Source organism: Neophocaena asiaeorientalis, unplaced genomic scaffold (genome assembly GCF_003031525.2).
Source record: "Neophocaena asiaeorientalis asiaeorientalis breed wild unplaced genomic scaffold, Neophocaena_asiaeorientalis_V1.1 scaffold767, whole genome shotgun sequence".
Classification (NCBI taxonomy): domain Eukaryota; kingdom Metazoa; phylum Chordata; class Mammalia; order Artiodactyla; family Phocoenidae; genus Neophocaena; species Neophocaena asiaeorientalis.
In genome coordinates, this window is record NW_020174139.1 from 96,968 (window position 1) to 113,842 (window position 16,875).

At 62.6% G+C, this 16,875-nt stretch overlaps 1 protein-coding gene across 1 annotated transcript; it reads right to left on the bottom strand.

The window, feature by feature from the left end:
• On the bottom strand, positions 1 to 9,014 carry MXD4 (MAX dimerization protein 4; the record flags this gene model as incomplete). The annotated part of the gene is made up of 5 exons (XM_024754952.1): positions 8,941 to 9,014; positions 7,088 to 7,117; positions 1,513 to 1,627; positions 386 to 548; positions 1 to 74 (listed from the first exon to the last, which is right to left on the bottom strand). Coding segments are annotated over exons 1-5 (441 nt in total), but the record flags the coding sequence as incomplete, so codon positions are not given.
• Positions 9,015 to 16,875: the final 7,861 nt, after the last annotated feature.

Below are 16,875 nucleotides of genomic sequence, written 5' to 3' on the forward strand. Positions count from 1 at the left end.
GTCGTCCACGTCACTGCCGCTGCCAACACTGTCCAGCTCGCCGGTGCCGAACCCCACACCCTCTACATCCACTTCTGCAGAGAACAGACGGGGTGGGGTCAGACGCCGTGCCAGTGCCAGCCAGGCCTCCCGAGGCACGCTGCCGGGCCCGAGCCTAGCTCTGGCCCTCATGTGGGCAGGTCACCTGGCCTCCACGCCTCACCTTCCTCATCCCGTCCCCTCTGCCACCTCACACAGGGGCCCTGACGTGCCTCTGACATGCCGGGGACTTTCGACCCATCCTCCCCCGGGCCTCCACCAGGCCGGCCCCACCCTCCCAGCTTCCCACCCAGGGCTGCACGACATCCATGCCCAAAGCCCCTGCAGGCGGCCTCCACGTCCCCACCTTGCTCCGAGTCATCGGTGGAGACGGCGGAGCCTGTGCTGTCCGTGCGCACGCGCTCCAGGCTCTGCACCGACAGCTGCTCCAGGCGCCGCTTCAGGAAGCGGTGCTCCCGCTGCAGCTGCTCCTTGATGCTCAGTGCCCGGCGGTCCTGCTCCTCCAGTTTCTGGGGGCACGGGAGCTGTGAGCCCGGGGCGGGGCACCCCCGGCCACCGGGACGCACCAGGGCACAAGGGCCAGGGCAGGTTCCCATCCCCCACTCGGCCTGGGCCCCAAAGGCCTGATGCACCCCCTCCTCGCGCCCACCGGGAGTTTATGTAGTTGCCGCCTCCCAGCCCCATGCTCTGCGTCTGCTGACCAGCTCCAGAAGACCTACAGCCACCAGCCAGCTTGGCCAAACCGAGTCACGTGTGGGCCTGAAGCCCTGGGACAGCGCCGCCCAGCCGTGGCCTGGCACCCGTCCCAGACAACAGCCCTGCCCACAGGGGCTCTTCCCTGCTCAATCCGGCCGCCCTGCCCGCCCAACTGCTCCACACCTTCCCAGGCACTGAGCCGCAGCCTCTCCGTCAGGGGCCCAGGGCACCTGCTGTGCCCCCTCAGTGCTCCTGCCGCCCTGCCTGGGGGAGCCCACACCTGCGCAGGCTCGGGAGGGGCCCGGCGGGAGGACTGAGACCTTCCCTGGTTGGCCCAAGTGTCCCTAGACCCCCAAGCCAGTAGGTCTCAGTCTTAAGACTTAGGGGGCCGCCCCAGGCAGCGTCTCACTCAGTCTACACCCCACCGCCAGCCCCTGGAGAGCAACCCCTACCCCTCGCCCCAGAAACTCCGCACACGCCGGGGCCGTCTGCTTCCCACCGGCCTCCAACGGTGGCATCGGCATGCAAGGATCCCAGCCTTCCTTCCAGCTGCTGCCACTTCACACCCCAGGGCCCGGGGGGCGACGTGCAGCCCACCCCCGCCTCCTACCCCCACCCCACAAAACCCAGCCTGCGCCTGCCGCTACCTCGACCCTCAGCGGCTCCCACTGCCGTGCCCCTCACGCTGGCCGGCTGCGCACCTGCAGGGCGGGCTCCCCACCCCACCCTCAGGCCCTCTGGCCACTCCCCCGGGTGCACGGGGGCGGCCCTGCTCACCTTGATGTGCATCTTGGCACGCTTCAGGAGGCTCAGCGTGGTGTGGCGGGTGCTGTCAGGGCCCAGGGGCACCAGCTGCTTGAGCTGCTCCAGGTAGAGCCGGAGTTTGGCTCGTCTGAAAGAACCAGAGACGGAACGGTCAGGCGGGGGCGGCACAGCCCGGCACGGTGGCAGTGCGGCACAGCGGCCCAAGCGCTTTGAAGGGTGGGGGGAGGGGGCAGGGGGCGGTCAGCTGGAAGCCTGCACGGACCTGCTGAGGGTCCCTCCCTGGGCTCCCCTCCCAGCCCGGTGGGCAGCGCCTCCAGCCCCCTGGAGCAGCCTGGCACCCACGGCCCTCCAGAAGCCCCAGTAAAAGGGCGGGGCCTGTGGCTGGGCCGTGTGGCCAGCCGGCCCATCATGCCCCCAGAGCCTCCGAGTGCTACAGCCAGGCTCCCAGAGCCCCAGCTCACCCTGTTGTCCCCACCCTCTCCAGTGGGGTCCGCAAGGTGGTGGGGGAAACTTGGAGGGGGCGAGGCACAGGGTGCTGGTCACGCTCTCCCAGGCGGAGATCAGGGACGCCCCCTACAAGCCTTCCGTCCCCCACCTCGCCAAGTGCAGGGTGCTCTCTGGTCACTGTCGTCACCACAGAAACATGAGTCCGTCCAAGTCAGGGAAGGCCAAGGACAGACCCCCTCCTACTCGAGTCTGGGACCCCTTTGGAAACTGCTTCGTTCTAGATTTTGTCCCCGTGTCCACGCAGATGAATGCAGTTTTCCCACGGAACTGGAACCTAAGACTCAACAGCATTTGCTCACATACAGGGCGAGGGGCTGTGACCTAGATGTGCCCTTCTTCCCTGGCTCATCTGGTCTGCGGAGGGTGGGTGGCAGAGGCCACGGGGGCGTGGGGGCACAGGGCGGCCAAGGTTCACCCCCAAAGCACGCTGATGGCATGTGACCCACCGGAGCCCCTGCAGGCTGCCCAGGTGGTTTCCAAACAAAGATGCCCTGCTCAGGCGAAGCTCTTATGAGAGGATCGCAAGGGCACCCGGCAGGCTTCCCCGCGAGGCTCTGACGAACCGCTGCGCCCCATCACCACTGTCGGCACGCTCCTTCCTGCAAGGACGCCAACCCTGGCGGCCCCCCTGTCATCCCCCATGTTCCAAAGCCCTGGCAAATCCAGTCTCCCTTAGACTCTGGAAGGAAATCGGGCAGCAACGGCCATGTCCCTAGGACAGAGGGGGCCCCCCGAAGCGTAGGGAGGGAGTGGGCAGCTCAGTGCAGGGCAGCAGCCCATCTGCAGAGCAGCGATAACAGCCCCACCCGACTGGAGGAGGGCCCTACGTCTGCCACCCACGTCCACACGGCGCCCTCCTGCTGACGAAGCTCCTCCCCACCCGGCACCCCAGCCCCTGGCACCCAGGGCCTAGAGTTTCCCTGGTGAACCTGAGTTTGACCTTAGAAAGAACTTCTAGAACACGAGACTGAGGCTGCACTCGGCCACCAGGCCAGGCAGAGCAGCGGCCTGAAGCCTGAACACCAGGGATCTGCATTCTGAGCAGGCCCCAGGGTCCACCTCAAGGCTGGAGGATCTTCAGAGAGAAGCCCTGCCCCACGCTCACACCGGGCTGCGGAAGGGGGCACGCCAGGGGGCTCACTGCCGCGTGACCCCCAGGGTCTGGCAGCCTCAGCCTCCCCGCCTCCAAGGTGCTGGGACCGTGGGGCAGGAGGCGCAAAGCCCCCCCAGCCAATGGTGCTATGTGCTCAAGCACAGCTCACAATCTGAGACCCCCGACCCACCACGTGCACCAAGTTCACAAGCAGGGGTCCCTTGTCCACTCATCTATGAGTGGCAATTCTTACAATCTACCATTCGAGTTCGTACATGGTACGTGATCTTTGTGGAAAATTGGAAGATGCAAAATCAAAAGAAAAAAATAAATGAAAAGTACCCCCCCAATTCTACCACCCGGAGGCAAGCATGTCATCGTTTCAGTATATACCACGTTTTCACGTCATGAACAGAAGTGAAAACATCAGAACACAAAACCACCTATGTGACAACTGACCCAAGATAGGGTCAAAAAATAAAGCAACAGACGCACACAAGAGACTTCACGGGACACAATGAAGAGCAGGAAGCGTGCGTCTCCACGTGACGTGGTTGGCAACGTTTATTTCTTTGGCTTTGTGAGTTTTTTGTACTTTCCAGATTTTCTATGCTAAAAATTCCACATAACATTTTTACAATCAGAAAAGGACATATTTGTACATGAAAGAAAAAACACAGGTAAACGACAAGTAACAGCAAAAAAACATCTGCAAATACACGTAGAAGACAAGCGGTTAGTATTCATGCCATTTGGAGTTCATACGCACCAAAATGAAAAAGAGGAGAATCTTAACGTGAAAACAGGCAAAGGACACAGACAGGCAAGTTGCAGAACACAAACAGCTAACCTAACACAAAACCAACTCCATCTGGCAGCGATCTAGAACAGGAAAGCTTACCGAGGAGAGATGGTAATTTGGGCTGAAATGAAAAGGTGCGACTAGCTGTCGAGCTGGCCAGCGGGCAGTTCCGGCTTCCCCGGTGGGATGGAAGTTCTGAAGGGCCACCAAGGCGACTCAAGCCCTCAACCGGCATTTCTAGGTCTAGGATTTCGGCCCCACAAATCTACACCCCGGCACCAGACCCAGCAGACTGCAGCACCGTCTGTGTTTACTGGAGAGCCATCACTCAGAACCCTGCGGTACAGCTGCATGTCCTGTGCAGGCACCCGGCCTAGGGGACGAGGAGAATGCACGGACACAGGTGGACGGGGCCCGCGGGGTGTCTGGGGAAAGGTCAAGTCAGGAAATAGCAGGTAACGAAGCTCTGTTCTTATCCCTCAGCACCCGCATGGAGGAGGAGAATGCAGGCTTGGCCACCCCACTGCCTAGGATGCTGTCTCTGGGGTGGGGCGCAGGGGGGTCCTCGCACGTCCATGAACAGACCGCGTTAGAAATCATAAAGCAGAGGCTTCTCAAGAGACAAAGAGAGGCCACCGGCTGCAGCCGTGCCATGTTCAACAACGGACCACACGCCAAGCCAACTCCCGGAGAGCGTCCAGCGGGGCTGCAGGGCTGGGAACCAGCTCCAGTGGGGCCCCGGGCAGGCTCCCACCCATCTGAGCCCCAGGGTCCCGCCCCTGTGGGGAGTGGGCATCGCCACCACCTCCCTGGAGCTGGAGGGGGTGCCAAGGACCCGGGCTACACTAGGCTTTCGCTCAGCCCTCCTCTGAAGCAGCTACAGTGCCCAAGCCCTGTGCCAGTGCCCCTCGGCTGCGCCCAGCATTCCTGGGAGCTTTGAAAACCCGCCACTTCCTGAAGGCACCTTGTGCAGACCTGCATCGCTGTGAACGGCAGCTCCTGCCCGTGCGTCTGGCCACAGCCCAGCCCTGACGCAGGCCTACCCAGCTTCTCACCGAGAGTCCCCTGCTCCTCAGAAGAGGACCCAGAGCTCCCACATCAGGTCCCTCAGCCGCCGGGCAAAGCCACGCTCTGAACCTCCCCAAGACTGGCTTCGGGGAAGAGGCGACAAGGACACCCACCCGTGGTTCCTCAGGGGGTGGGACAGGGAGTGAGGTAGCCTGGTCGTCCCCGTCCCCCTGTATTTCCTAGCTGTTGTGAGGTCTTGCATGGCTGCATCAGGCAGACGGGGCAGCTGCACAGGAGGCCTCCCTCGGAAGGATCCACCCAGGACCCGAATAACCATCTCCATGCTGGGGAGAGGTGGGCAGCTCCACTGAGGGCCCTGGGCTGGCCTTTGTGATGGGTCCTGCCGCGCCAGGGGGATACTGATGGCCCCCATCCCCCTACAAAAGCTAAAGCCTGGAGCTGAGCCTGGGCGGGAACACATGGCCGTCACAAACCCGTCCCCGGGGTCAGGAGCCAAGCACTGGCCTGAGCAGACCAGCTGGAGCTGCTCTCTGAGCGGAAGGGAAGGGAGGGGAGGAGAAACAGGGCAGGCTAGGGTGGGCCTAGGGTAGGCCTAGGGTGGGCCACTGGCTCCCAGCGAGCTCCGAGCACCGGCAAGGGGAAGTCCCGCAGGCCCAACATGGCATGCCTCCCAGGGAAGGCGACATCGAGGGCCAACCTCCCTGGGGCCAGCCGGGTGACCCAGCCAGGTGCTTCCTTCCTTCCTTGGGACGGCACACGGCCTTCCTGTGGCCAGCGACCAGGAGCGTCCGGCGTGAGCATCAGGCAGCCACAGGTACAGCCGTGACCGAGGGCCCCAACAGGGTCCCAAGCCCCAGGTCTGTGGGCTCCTCAGGGCGGACCACACCTGCTTATGGGCCAGCCAGGAACAGAGGCCCCTGAGCCTGCCCCACCTCCATGGTCTCTCAGGAACCCCCCAAACGCACAGGAACAGTCCAGGAAGTGCGGCTCCTCCAGAGAACAGAGCGTTCTGTCCCCGCTCAGCGCCGCCCAGCAGAGGCCCTGATCCCAGGGGAGAAGCAGTTGGCGCTGCCGTGGGTGCAGACATGGGGGTGGGGACACAGGGCTGGCCGAGCTCCACGGCAGCCGGGGAGAGTTCATCCTGTGTGCAGACCCCCATTCCCCACCCCATCCCAAGCCAAGAAAGGAGGAAAGAACTGGCCCATTCCGGAGATGGGAGCAAAGGTCAGGAAAAAGCTACCGTGAGCATCTCTCTGGGAGTCACCCCTGGGCCTGGCTTCAGGGCTCCTGCACGCACACACAGCCTGGCTGCGATCGGCCATGAGGACACCTGTCCACCGCACCTCGTCCCCACTGCAGAGGGAGGCCCGGAGCTAGAGCAGCGGGCTGAGCCAGCCAGGGAGAAAGGACGGCAGTCACAAGCACAGGGCCCTGGGCGGACTAGGGCTGGGGGGCAGAGGCTCTTCGGGCAGCCACGCTGCCCCTCCTCCTTCTCACTGCAAGCCCCCCAACTCCTCAGAGGAGGACAAGGATGGACCCATCCCCGGGGCCGATGGGTGGGCATGAAGTGGACTCCCCTGGATCCTGCCCTGGGCCAGAGCTTCCCACCAGGCCCACGTGGCCAGGCACTGGCTGCCCATACCACTGCCCGTGGACAAGACTCTACTGGGAACTCCTTGGAAGGCAGGCCCCAGGGCACAAGGGATCCCAGTCCAAGAGGGCTGAACCTTCCTGGTGGCAGGCCAGCATCCTAAGGGCTAAGGACCTGCTCCCAAAAGGGCTCAGACACCCCAAAACAGATGGAGCTCCTCTTCCAGGGAGCCGGCCCTGAATGACACACAGCACAAGGGGCCCTGCCCCAAGTCGCTGACCCCCACCTGGCTCCGGACCCCAGGCTGAGCTCCCAAGAGCAGGGGCTGGCCCCCCCACCCCTGCCTGCTAGCATGGGAATGCCTGAGAGCAGAGCCTGGCCTCTTCTGTCAAGAAGGCCCCTTCCCAAGATGACGGCACAGCCCGGCAGCAGGCTGAGCCATAGCCAGGACACAGAGGCAGGGAGAGGGGGTGGGGGCCGGCCACAGCATCCCCGCAGCAGAAGGGTGGGTGGGATGTATCAGGCGGCTCACGTGGCGGAGCGTGGGCAACAGGAGATCACTTACCTGTGCTTTTCTAGTTCATTGTGTGAAGACCTGTTTAGAGAGACACAAAGACAGAGCTCACTTCACTGCCCACCACCAGAGCACAGGATGAGGGCCCTACTCAGGGGCCCGGGGACCTGCAGACAGTGTGGAGGGGGTCTGCGCCCCAGGATGGCCCAAGACAGGCAGCGCTGGGGCAGGTGAGTAGCTACTGACCAAAAGCTGGAGGACCTCACACCCAATGACAAACATGAGAGAGACAGAGGTGCAGCCGTGTCCAGGGGTGCCCGGCTGGCAGGAGGGTCCAGTTCCCTTTCAGAAGGGGTGGGCCGGGCCCGAGGAGCCGCAGTAGCCGGTCCTGGGGCTGAGCCACCCAGTGCTTCCAAGGCTGCCTGGGCACTGAGCCACCTGCCTTCTCAGCTCCCCAGTCCCCGAGGCTAGTGGTGTCCTGGGAGCCACCTGGGCTGGCACAGAAGGCCAATGGCAGGTGACCACAGAGGCCAGGACGTGGACATGGGCGTCCTGGCCCAGTATCACCAGACAGAGCACCATCCCCACCCCATCCGGCTCATACACCTGCATGATCATAGCCCACCATGCCAACGGGGACACCTGGCAACAGAGGGATCAGCCCCTAAGAGGGCCTCTGGGATAGGGATGCTTCTGGGCCAGTGGGGAGACTGAGGCTGGCCTCTCTGCTTCCCTGAGGGGCCAGGGCCTGGCAGGACTGGCCTCTCTGGGGGCGGCGGCCCCACCTGCTGCCCAAGCACTGCCCAAGCCCTGCCCGCCTGCAGACGGGAGCACAGAGTCTGAGTGCCACAGAGAGCAGGGGCACGGGGACAGGGAGGCAGCACAGCCCAGCTCCCACTTCCAGGTCACCCTCCTCGTCCAGGCAGGAATCCTGTGGCTTCCCAGGCTGCCTCACATGGGACAGAGGACCCAGGTCCCCTTGGAGCACACCCAGAGCAGGCCCTGCAACCCCTACCCCGCACTCCTTCCCAGAGACTCTGCCGCCTCTGCCTACCTGCCCTCACTCGCTCCTGCCCCAGGAGCTCAGGAGTAGGTGTCTCCCATCCCTACCTCCAGCTTGCCCGTCCTGCCTGCCTGTGCACCTGCCATGGTTCACGGTCCCACCACAGCCAAGGGGGGCCCAGCAGGGCGGCCGGCTCCCGGGTTGCCCTGTACAGCCTCAGAACCTCCAGACCCAGGCTCCAGGGCCTTGAGGGCCTTCTGGTCACATAGGCTGGGCAAGGAGCCTCCGAACCTCTGCCAGGGCTGGCTGGGGCCAGGAGGGGGCACAGCCGTCAGGCTCCTCGCTGGCCTGAACCACGGCCCGGCGCTGTGGATCTGTGGGTCTGCTCACTTGTCAGGGATGTGAGGGGCAGCGAGCGCCCCTCAGTGCAGAGAAGCCTGCCAGCCTGCCCCTCACAGCTGGGCTGGATCCCATCCTGGACAGACGGGGCGCTGTTGGGGCAACCGGGGGACGCAGAGGGGCCAAAGCCCTCTTGAAGCCCTCCCCTGGTCCAGAGACTCGCAGAGCCTTGTGGGGAGATGTTCACTCAGGTCCCAGGAGCACAGTGGCCTGGGGAGGGGAGGGACTCCCTGGCCAGGGCCGTGCTAAGTGGGTTCCCAGCTTCACCGTTCACTCACGCCTTCAACCCCTCGAAGCAGGCACCCTTCTGCCCACTTCACTGCAGGACCTGATCCCTGGCAGGCTGGCTCCAGCCCCCTCCTGCTGAACCACTGCCCCCGAAAAGCCCTCGCTGAAGCCCTGGCAACCGTGGAGGCTGCCGTCTCCTCCAACACAGGTTGCCCTTCTGCCCCATGACTCACGCCTCATGCTGGTCCTTGCTGGGCCCGTTCCTTCCCCTCACCTCAGGGGACACAGAGCCTTAGAGGTGTGGAGCTGCCCTGCCAAGTCAGGGCTCTGCATTCTCTGGACCCTGGGCTGGGCTGGCTGAGGCCCCGCTGGGCCAGGACAGCCACGCAGGGCCGCCTGTGAGCCGCGGGGTGCCTGAAGCACTCGGGGAGCCGGGCTCCACCCAGAGGAGCAGCAGGGAGGTGCACCCTGGCTTGGGAGACCCTCTCGGTCCCTCCGCGGTGCCCTCAAGGTCTCCATCCCAGCAGAATGTAGGAGGCCAGGATCCCACCTCAGAACAGGAGCCCTAGAGATGGGAGGGTGGCCCTAGCAAGTAGTTCAATCTCCCTGAGCCTCAGCCCTAAAGTAGAGATAAAAATAACATCTTCAGGCAGTGGGGTGACATTAACTAGCACGCGTGTGAGAACCTTAGCTATGATTCTGGTTATCAGCTTTGGCTACCCTATACCACGGAAGTAAAGGATCACAGCCCAGAGTTTTCCACGGGTGGCAGGGCACTTGGGACCAACAAGTGAGAAACAACAGCAGGGGCCCAGCTCGCTCACTAAGGACGCCTGAGGCAGTGGTGTCCCCCCACCCATGCATGTCCTTTCCCAAACTGCCCCCGCAGGGCACCGAGGGCTGGGACTCAGAAGCACGTCCAGCCAGAGCAGATGGAGACTAAAGCAATCCCTTGCCAGGCCCAGGGCGCCAGGACGTCACAGGAGATGGGTTCTTGTGCCAGCCTTTCTGTTTCCCAAGAACAAGTAGGCCACAGGAATGAGCCACACCCTCTGCCAAGGGGCCCCAAAGCCCCTAGAAGTATAGTTCCCAGCCTGGTGACATGGTCCAGGGCCAAAGTGGGCCCCTGTGCAGTGCCAGGTGTGCTGTGGTCCCCACGGCAGCCAGGAGAGTGGAATCCCATGGGAGCCCTAGCTGAGGGTCCTCTCTCCCACCCAGGGACGTGCACGCCGGCTTTCGGGATTCCACAGCTTGGGTACAAGGCCAGAGGAAGGGGTGGATTACAGGCACAGCAGCCTGCAGCCTCTTCCGGTCCCTCAGAAAAGGCCTTCTGACCCAAGAAGGGTGCCCCTACACTGATCGCTGGAGTTTCACTTGTGTCAGGAGGCTGCGTGGGAGCGGTGGGCACCACGCGAGGGGTGGGGGCCCAGGGCAGGGCCTCCACGCTCCTTCTTGCCTTCTTCGTGCAAACCCCTGGGGGTGGGTGGACTCAGCCCAGTAGCGGGGCTCGGCCCTTGGAGACAGTCGGAGAGATGCAGCCCACCCGCCCGCGGCGAGCAGAGGTCAGGGCGGGCAGCTCCATGCTGCTCTGCACCGAGCCTCAGTCTCCCCAGACCCACGGGGCACCGGCCAGCGCTCCTGACAACACTTTTCCTGCCCGGAAAAGTCCAGAACAACTTGGGGGCGGGGAGCTGTTACGGGAGGAGACCCCGGGCGGCGGGCGCTGTACGCGTGGCACTGTTTACGCGAGAGGCCGAGGAGGCGCGGCCCGCGGGAAGATGGCGGCGGCAGCCCCACTTCCCCGACTCCCGCGGACTAGCTGTGCGCTCGGCCGCCACCCTCCGCCTCAGGCTCTCAAATTGACACATAAGGGAGAGCGACGGCCGATGCAGCCAATGGAAGCCGGCACTCCGGATTCGGGGGCGGGCGCTCGGCTGGGCCGGGGCCAATGGGAGCCGGCCGAGCGCCTCGGGCCGGGCCGAGAATGTTGACAGATGCGAAGCTCGGTTCCGATAGGCCCGCCGCGATAGTAACAATTTAGAAGCGCAAGCTTAGCAACAGCACGTGGTGGCCCAGCCCCCGCGCTCGCTGACTGGCGGCCGGCGTGCATGTTAAGTAGGCGACGCGCGCCGATTGGCCCAGAGCGGTCTATGTAAAGTAGGTACGGCGGGCCAATGGCCGGCTGGGGGGCGCGCGGCCAATGAGGGCTCCGCGACCGGACTCGTTGCCGAGAGGAAGCGGAGCGCGGTGGGACAGCCAGCCGCCGGGCCCCGTGCGAGGGCCGGTTAGAGCGCTGGGAGAGTCCCGGACACCCTCGTCGGTCCGCCGGGTCTGCACCCTCTACGCAGGAACCTGTTGCCCCGGGCTTGCTGCCACACTGGCTTCGCGGAAGCTCGGGGTCTCCCGTGGGGCTGCAAAACTACAACCCTCCCCGCCGGACACAGCGCGACCCCAGGAAAGGCTGGGGCTTGGAGAAGAGGCGTAGACGGTCTGAGCCTAAGAGCCAGGCCTCCTTGAGGATCTCAGTGGGGAAACTGAGGCCCAGAGCAGGAGGGATGCCTCAGAGCTGCCCAGTGGAAGGAAGGGTCTGAGAAGAGAAGGGGACAGAGATCTGCCGCCACAGTCCAGAAGGGCTCCCGTGAGTGGAGGACTTCGTGCTCACGTCTGGCCCAAAGGGTGGGGACGTTCCAAGAGGCTAGCACTTGTCCCCCTCTGGCCACGGAAGCGCTTTCTAGGGAAGAGAATTGCCCTTCCTGGGAGGGGAGAGAGCTCCTCATCAAGCTCCCAGCTGGCTGGCTGGCCGATGGCCCTGGTGACCCCTGACCCTAAGCTGGCCCATAGGAGCAGGACTGGCAGCCTGGGGGCAAACCCGGATTGGCCTCAGTCCCCCTTGATGTCCCCTCTCACAGGTTGTTGAGATTGATGGCCTGGGGGCTTCTGCGGAGGGGACCTTCAGGCTGGAGAGTGTGGGGTATAAGTGACTGTACCCACCCACCACACCCCACCCGCACTGCTGCTGCCAACAAAACAGAACGAAAACTAAAAATCAAACACTTTCAGTCCTAGGACCTATTGACTGCTCTACATGGGTTTCCGCACCCTCAGTTTACAGACAAGCAGCTGGGAATCCTGAGGTTTAGGGACTCACCAGGGTCTCCCAGCAGTCCCAGCGGAACGGAGATCAGGGCTGTCATACACATGACCCAGGGCTGGTGACACAGGAGCGTGGAGACCAAATCACTTCCTGGACCAGCACAACCTGATCTGAGAAATGGGCTTAGGAATGTGTGCCCCCCTAGGGTGTCAGAGGAACTTGGAAACTGGCATTAGACAGCTCTGTGTGGACATTAAAACAACACCTGAAGGGAATTCCCTAGCGGTCCAGGGGTTAGGACTCTGCGCTTTCACTGCAGAGGGCCGTGGTTCAACCCCTGGTCGGGGAATGAAGATCCCGCATGCCGCGCGCAGCCAAAAGAAACCCAAAAACAAAACCAGGGCTTCCCTGGTGGCGCAGTGGTTAAGAATCCGGGTGCCTGCCAATGCAGGGGACACGGGTTACAGCCCTGGTCCGGGAAGATCCCACATGTCGCGTAGCAACAAAGCCTGTGCGCCACAGCTACTGAGCCCGTGTGCCACAACTCCTGAGCCCGTGTGCCACAACTACTGAAGCCCGTGTGCCTAGAGCCCGTGCTCTGCAACAAGAGAAGCCACAGCAATGAGAAGCCCGCGCACCGCAACGAAGAGTAGCCCCCACTCGCTGCAACTAGAGAAAGCCTGCGCACAGCAACGAAGACCCAACGCAGCCAAAAATAAATAAATGAAATAAATAAATTTTAAAAATAAATAAAAATAACAAAACCAAAACCAAAAACCTCGACGTTAACCCTGGCCCTTTCTGCCCCTGCTCCACAATCACCCCAGGGCCAAGGCAGAGCCCTATCACAGGCTGGGTGCTGCGCCCCTCCAGCTTACTCTGGAGGGCTGCTCAGGGCTGTGCGGGTAAACGGAAGGCGACCAGCTCTGGGGAGGGCTGGGTGCATTCTGGGCTCTGGGTGTGGGCGGCAGGACCCCTGGCTCACCACTTGGTGTTTGCAAGGTCACTCCATCCCTGCTTATGTGAGGGGTGGGTTGCTGGCCCCAGTCCTAAAGCCTGCACTTATGCCGGTGTGAGTGCACCTGCTGGACGCCCACCGTCCTTCCTGCCGCGGGGCATGAGGTGCGCTTTGTGCCACAGCGGACAGCACAGGTGCTGGTGCCGAGGTGTAACTGCAGGGGAGGGGCGTGGTCCCCACCTTGCCTCCGACTACATCTAGGCCTTTTGGTGGACCCCTCCCCCAGCCATACCCGAGACGGAACACCTCCCGGTGCCCGTGGGGTCCACACTGCCTGTGAATGTGGGCACCACCGCGCCGCGAGGAGTGCGGGGAGAAGTGGGCGGGGCCGACGAAGTAAGTGAAACGTCGGGGTCCCAGGCCGAGGGGAGCTCTGCGGCGCCGCGTGGGCCGGACGGCGGATGGGGGGAGGAGAGAGGCCAGGGGAGCAGCAGGCGTGTCCTCGAGCTGGACCTCGCTCCGGCCCGACGCGCAGCTGTGAGCGAGTCCAGAGCTCCCCGGGGAGATTCCGGAGGACGATGAACCGCGGGTTGGGGTGCTGGGACGGGGGGAGGATATATGGGGTGATGGCCTTGCCCGAGATCCGTCAAGTCTCCACACGCGGAGCCTCAGTGAGCCCCTGTCCCCAGGTGGGAGGGGCGGTGTGGGCGCCGCTGGCGGCCCTGGGTCAGCGCTGGCTGGTCCAGGCCCGAGGAAAGCGCGAGGTGCCGCCCCTAGGACCTGTTCCATAGGGCAGGTCTCCAACAGGGCCGAATCACCTCCTCCAGGAAGACTTCTCGGAGCCCAGGCTGGGCCTGCTGCCTCCTCGACTAACCCCTCACCTACCCAGCTCTTACTGCACCTTCTCCTGTGCGGGGACTTTCCGAGTGGGAACCGGCAAAGGCCATGCCGGGGAGGGAGGAGACGGGCATCTCAGGCCTCCTCCCTCTGGGAGCCCAGGACCCCACCCTTACCTTCCTTTAGAGCCGAAGACAGAGCCTGGGCCGCTCCTGCCCTCAGCCCTGAATCCCCTCTCGTGCACCCAGGCTCCTAGGGCCCCCCCTGCAGTGCATCCCTCCTGGACCAGCCCGCATTCCCCTTACTGGCCCATCCTCCTTGTTCTTCCTCACTGCCCTTTGGGGAAGCCCAGCTTGTCCCTGTCCCTGAGCTCCCAGCCAGGGGCTCTGGGAGAAGGGGTGGGGCCTGAATCCAGAAGGGACTTAGGGATTTGGGGGAAGGCGGGGTCTGCTCCCAGCGTTTCCTCCACCTGCCCACCCCAGCCTCAGCTTCCCTGGCCCTCAAATGAGAACGGCTGTGCCCAGCTCCAGGCACTGGGGGAAGGATTCTGGTGAGAAGCTTGGGAAAGGCTGGCTTGCTCCCCCTGCCCCCACCCCGGGAGCCTGCCAGGGATCCCTCTGAGGAGGCCCAAGGGAAGGAAACCTCTGGGAGACTACTTCCTAGCCTCCCCCATGCTGACTGGGCCTGGGCTCCCCTTCTCCAGGCCCCGTATCCCATCCTGCGCGCCCACCTGGCCACCACACACACTGATTTGGGGACACGCCCGTGGCTCTCCGCGGCATCAGGAAGCACCCCCACTGCTACCCAGGCTGAGGAGGTGTGTGAGGCCCTTCTTCCTCCAGAACGCCCCTCACACCTCCAGGATGACCTGGTCTTGGCCCTGCCTCCTCTCTTGCCCCGTCGTCGGTCACTGGGGTGGATTCCAGCTGCCACCAGAGTCCCCAGGCCCAGCATTCAGGGCAGGAGGCTGGGAGTAAGGGTCAGGGCTGGAATCCTCCCCCAGCTGGACGCTGCCGCTCCTCAGACCCCGGGCGGTGGCAGGTTCAGACAGCTCCCTTCCGGCAGTTTCTGGGTCTGTGAGGCCTAGGGACAGATGACTTCTAGGGTTATCAGGTGCTGGAGGGCCAGGCCTAGCCCAGCTTTGCGACTGGCATCCCAGAAGCCTTGGCTCCCCTGCACTGAGACGGCCTGGTGTGTGCCAGGACCAGGGGTAGTTCTGGGGGTTTCTGTCACTGGGTCCCTCCCCCAAAGCCGCCCTGGATTCTAGTCTGGCCACAAGACCTTGGCCAAGTCCCTTAAACCTCTCTGAGCCTCCGTTTCCCCAGCTATAAAATGGAGTTGGCAGTAGTGACCTCTTAGGGTGGTTGTGGGGTGTGATGAAGGATGTGTATTAAGCCCTGGGGAGCAGTGGGCTCTGGGTGGAGGCAGGAAGTGGCAGGGATATTAACATCAGCCCCAAATCAGCAAGTGCTTCTAACCCGGGCCCTCCACATGGGGAAGTGGGGCAGGGCCTGTCCAGTCATCATCGGTCAGTATCAGAGTCACATCAAAGAGAGCACAAGCCACCCAGCCAAGGGCATATGGGGGCCTTCTAAAAAGTTTAACACTCAGAAAAAATTGTCTCCAGAATACAAGAAGACAGCAAAAGCAAGATGCATGAAGATGTAATAAATGTCTGCGTAGTCAACATAATGTCAATACCATTTGTAAAATAAGAAGAAAGTTCACTATACTTGTGAACAATGTGTAGGGTAGATTTTTTTTCTCACCTTACAAGATTTTCCCACTCTACTCAATGACACTGGAACAATTTAGACGATTTAGACAAATTGAATTAATTCCTTGTAGCCAAAAATATCCAAAAGCAAGACAATGAAATTTTCTTTTAAAAATTTTTTACAGGAAAAAAAAGTGATGGAGGAGGGATGTAATGTAGATTCAGGCACTTGCTGTGGTGTCAGGTGTGGCCTCCAAAAATGAGAGGGTCTGGACCTCTGACAGCTCAGGGCCTCCTCCAGTCCCAGGGACTGGACCCAGGCTCAGGTGGGGCAGGACAAGGGGCCCGGCTTGGCCCCGCTGCTGCTCCAGGGGCCCTAATGGCTGTTCCTAAGCGCCCTTTCTTCCCCAAGGCCTGGGGAGGATGAACCTGGAGTAACCGGCAGATCTCCCTTCCTTGAGCAATAGGTGCTTCGGAACTCACCCCAACACCTCTCTCCCAGTCCTACCATCTAGGATTCTCTGGTCTAGGCCTTCCTGGCCTGCTTCCCTACCTCTTCCAGGAAGCCTTCTGGGCCTTCCAGGCCATGCCCAGGTGGCCTTCACTTGGCCCTGGCTGCTACACACAGTCATAAGATGGAGACCTCCTAGTCTCAGGCTGGATGCCCTGAGGGCCTGAGCCCGGGAAACCCACCCCTGCCCCCCACACTGAGGCCCCCCGTCGGTCATCCAGCTGCTTCTAGACCCAGAGGGCAGCAGATCAGGCTCTGGTGAGTGTACCCTGAGCCGCCTCCGTCGGAGGGTGAAGAGGCCTCTCAGATCAGAGCCCACGTGGCTCAACAGGGTCCTGAGTGATGGGGGCGGGGGACATGGCAAGGTCAGAGCAGTGACCCTGGCTGAGCCGTGTTACTGCCTCTGATGGAGCAGTGGGGTCCTGGCTTCAGCCCCACCAACTCATCCTCCTTCCGAGGGGCCCAAACCACAAATCTGACCATGTCCTACCCTGCTCAGCAAAAGCCCAGTATTTGGTGCCTGAGGGGACCCAGTCCTGTTCCCCATCTGCGCTCCGCCCTCACCTCCCCAATGGGATCATCACCATTTCTATGTAGGCTGTGTCTTTGTAGCTCTGGTACCCCATTTTCCACTGACATCCTGCCTGCCCGCCAAGGCCCAGTCAGCTCAGCCAGCTTGCATTGCTCCCAGACCTGCAGCCCCCCAGGGTTAGGGTTAGGGCAGGTCGAGAGGGTCTGGGTGCTCATCTTTGCCCAGTTCAGGTGCAGGATCCAGCCCTGAGCTGTCCTGAACTCCTGGAAGCAAATGAGCACACCAGCAGAACCCAAGCCACATGTTAAGTCTCTGGGGTGAGGTTAAGTTTGAGCTTGTGCTGGCCTGGAATCCGCCCCTCCCCAGTCTCAGAGGCAGGAGAGGCTCTGAGAGGTTCGCTGACTCCTGCAAAGGGTCCCAGACTCTGCTCTGAAAATGTGTGTGAGGGTGGGGGCTGGGGGGTGCCCCTGTCTCGGAAGGCTGCCTGGAGGAGGTGGCTCTGGGTGGGCCTAAGAGGAGACAAGAGCCGCCAGGGCTCTGGGTCAGGTCATGGTGGTGGC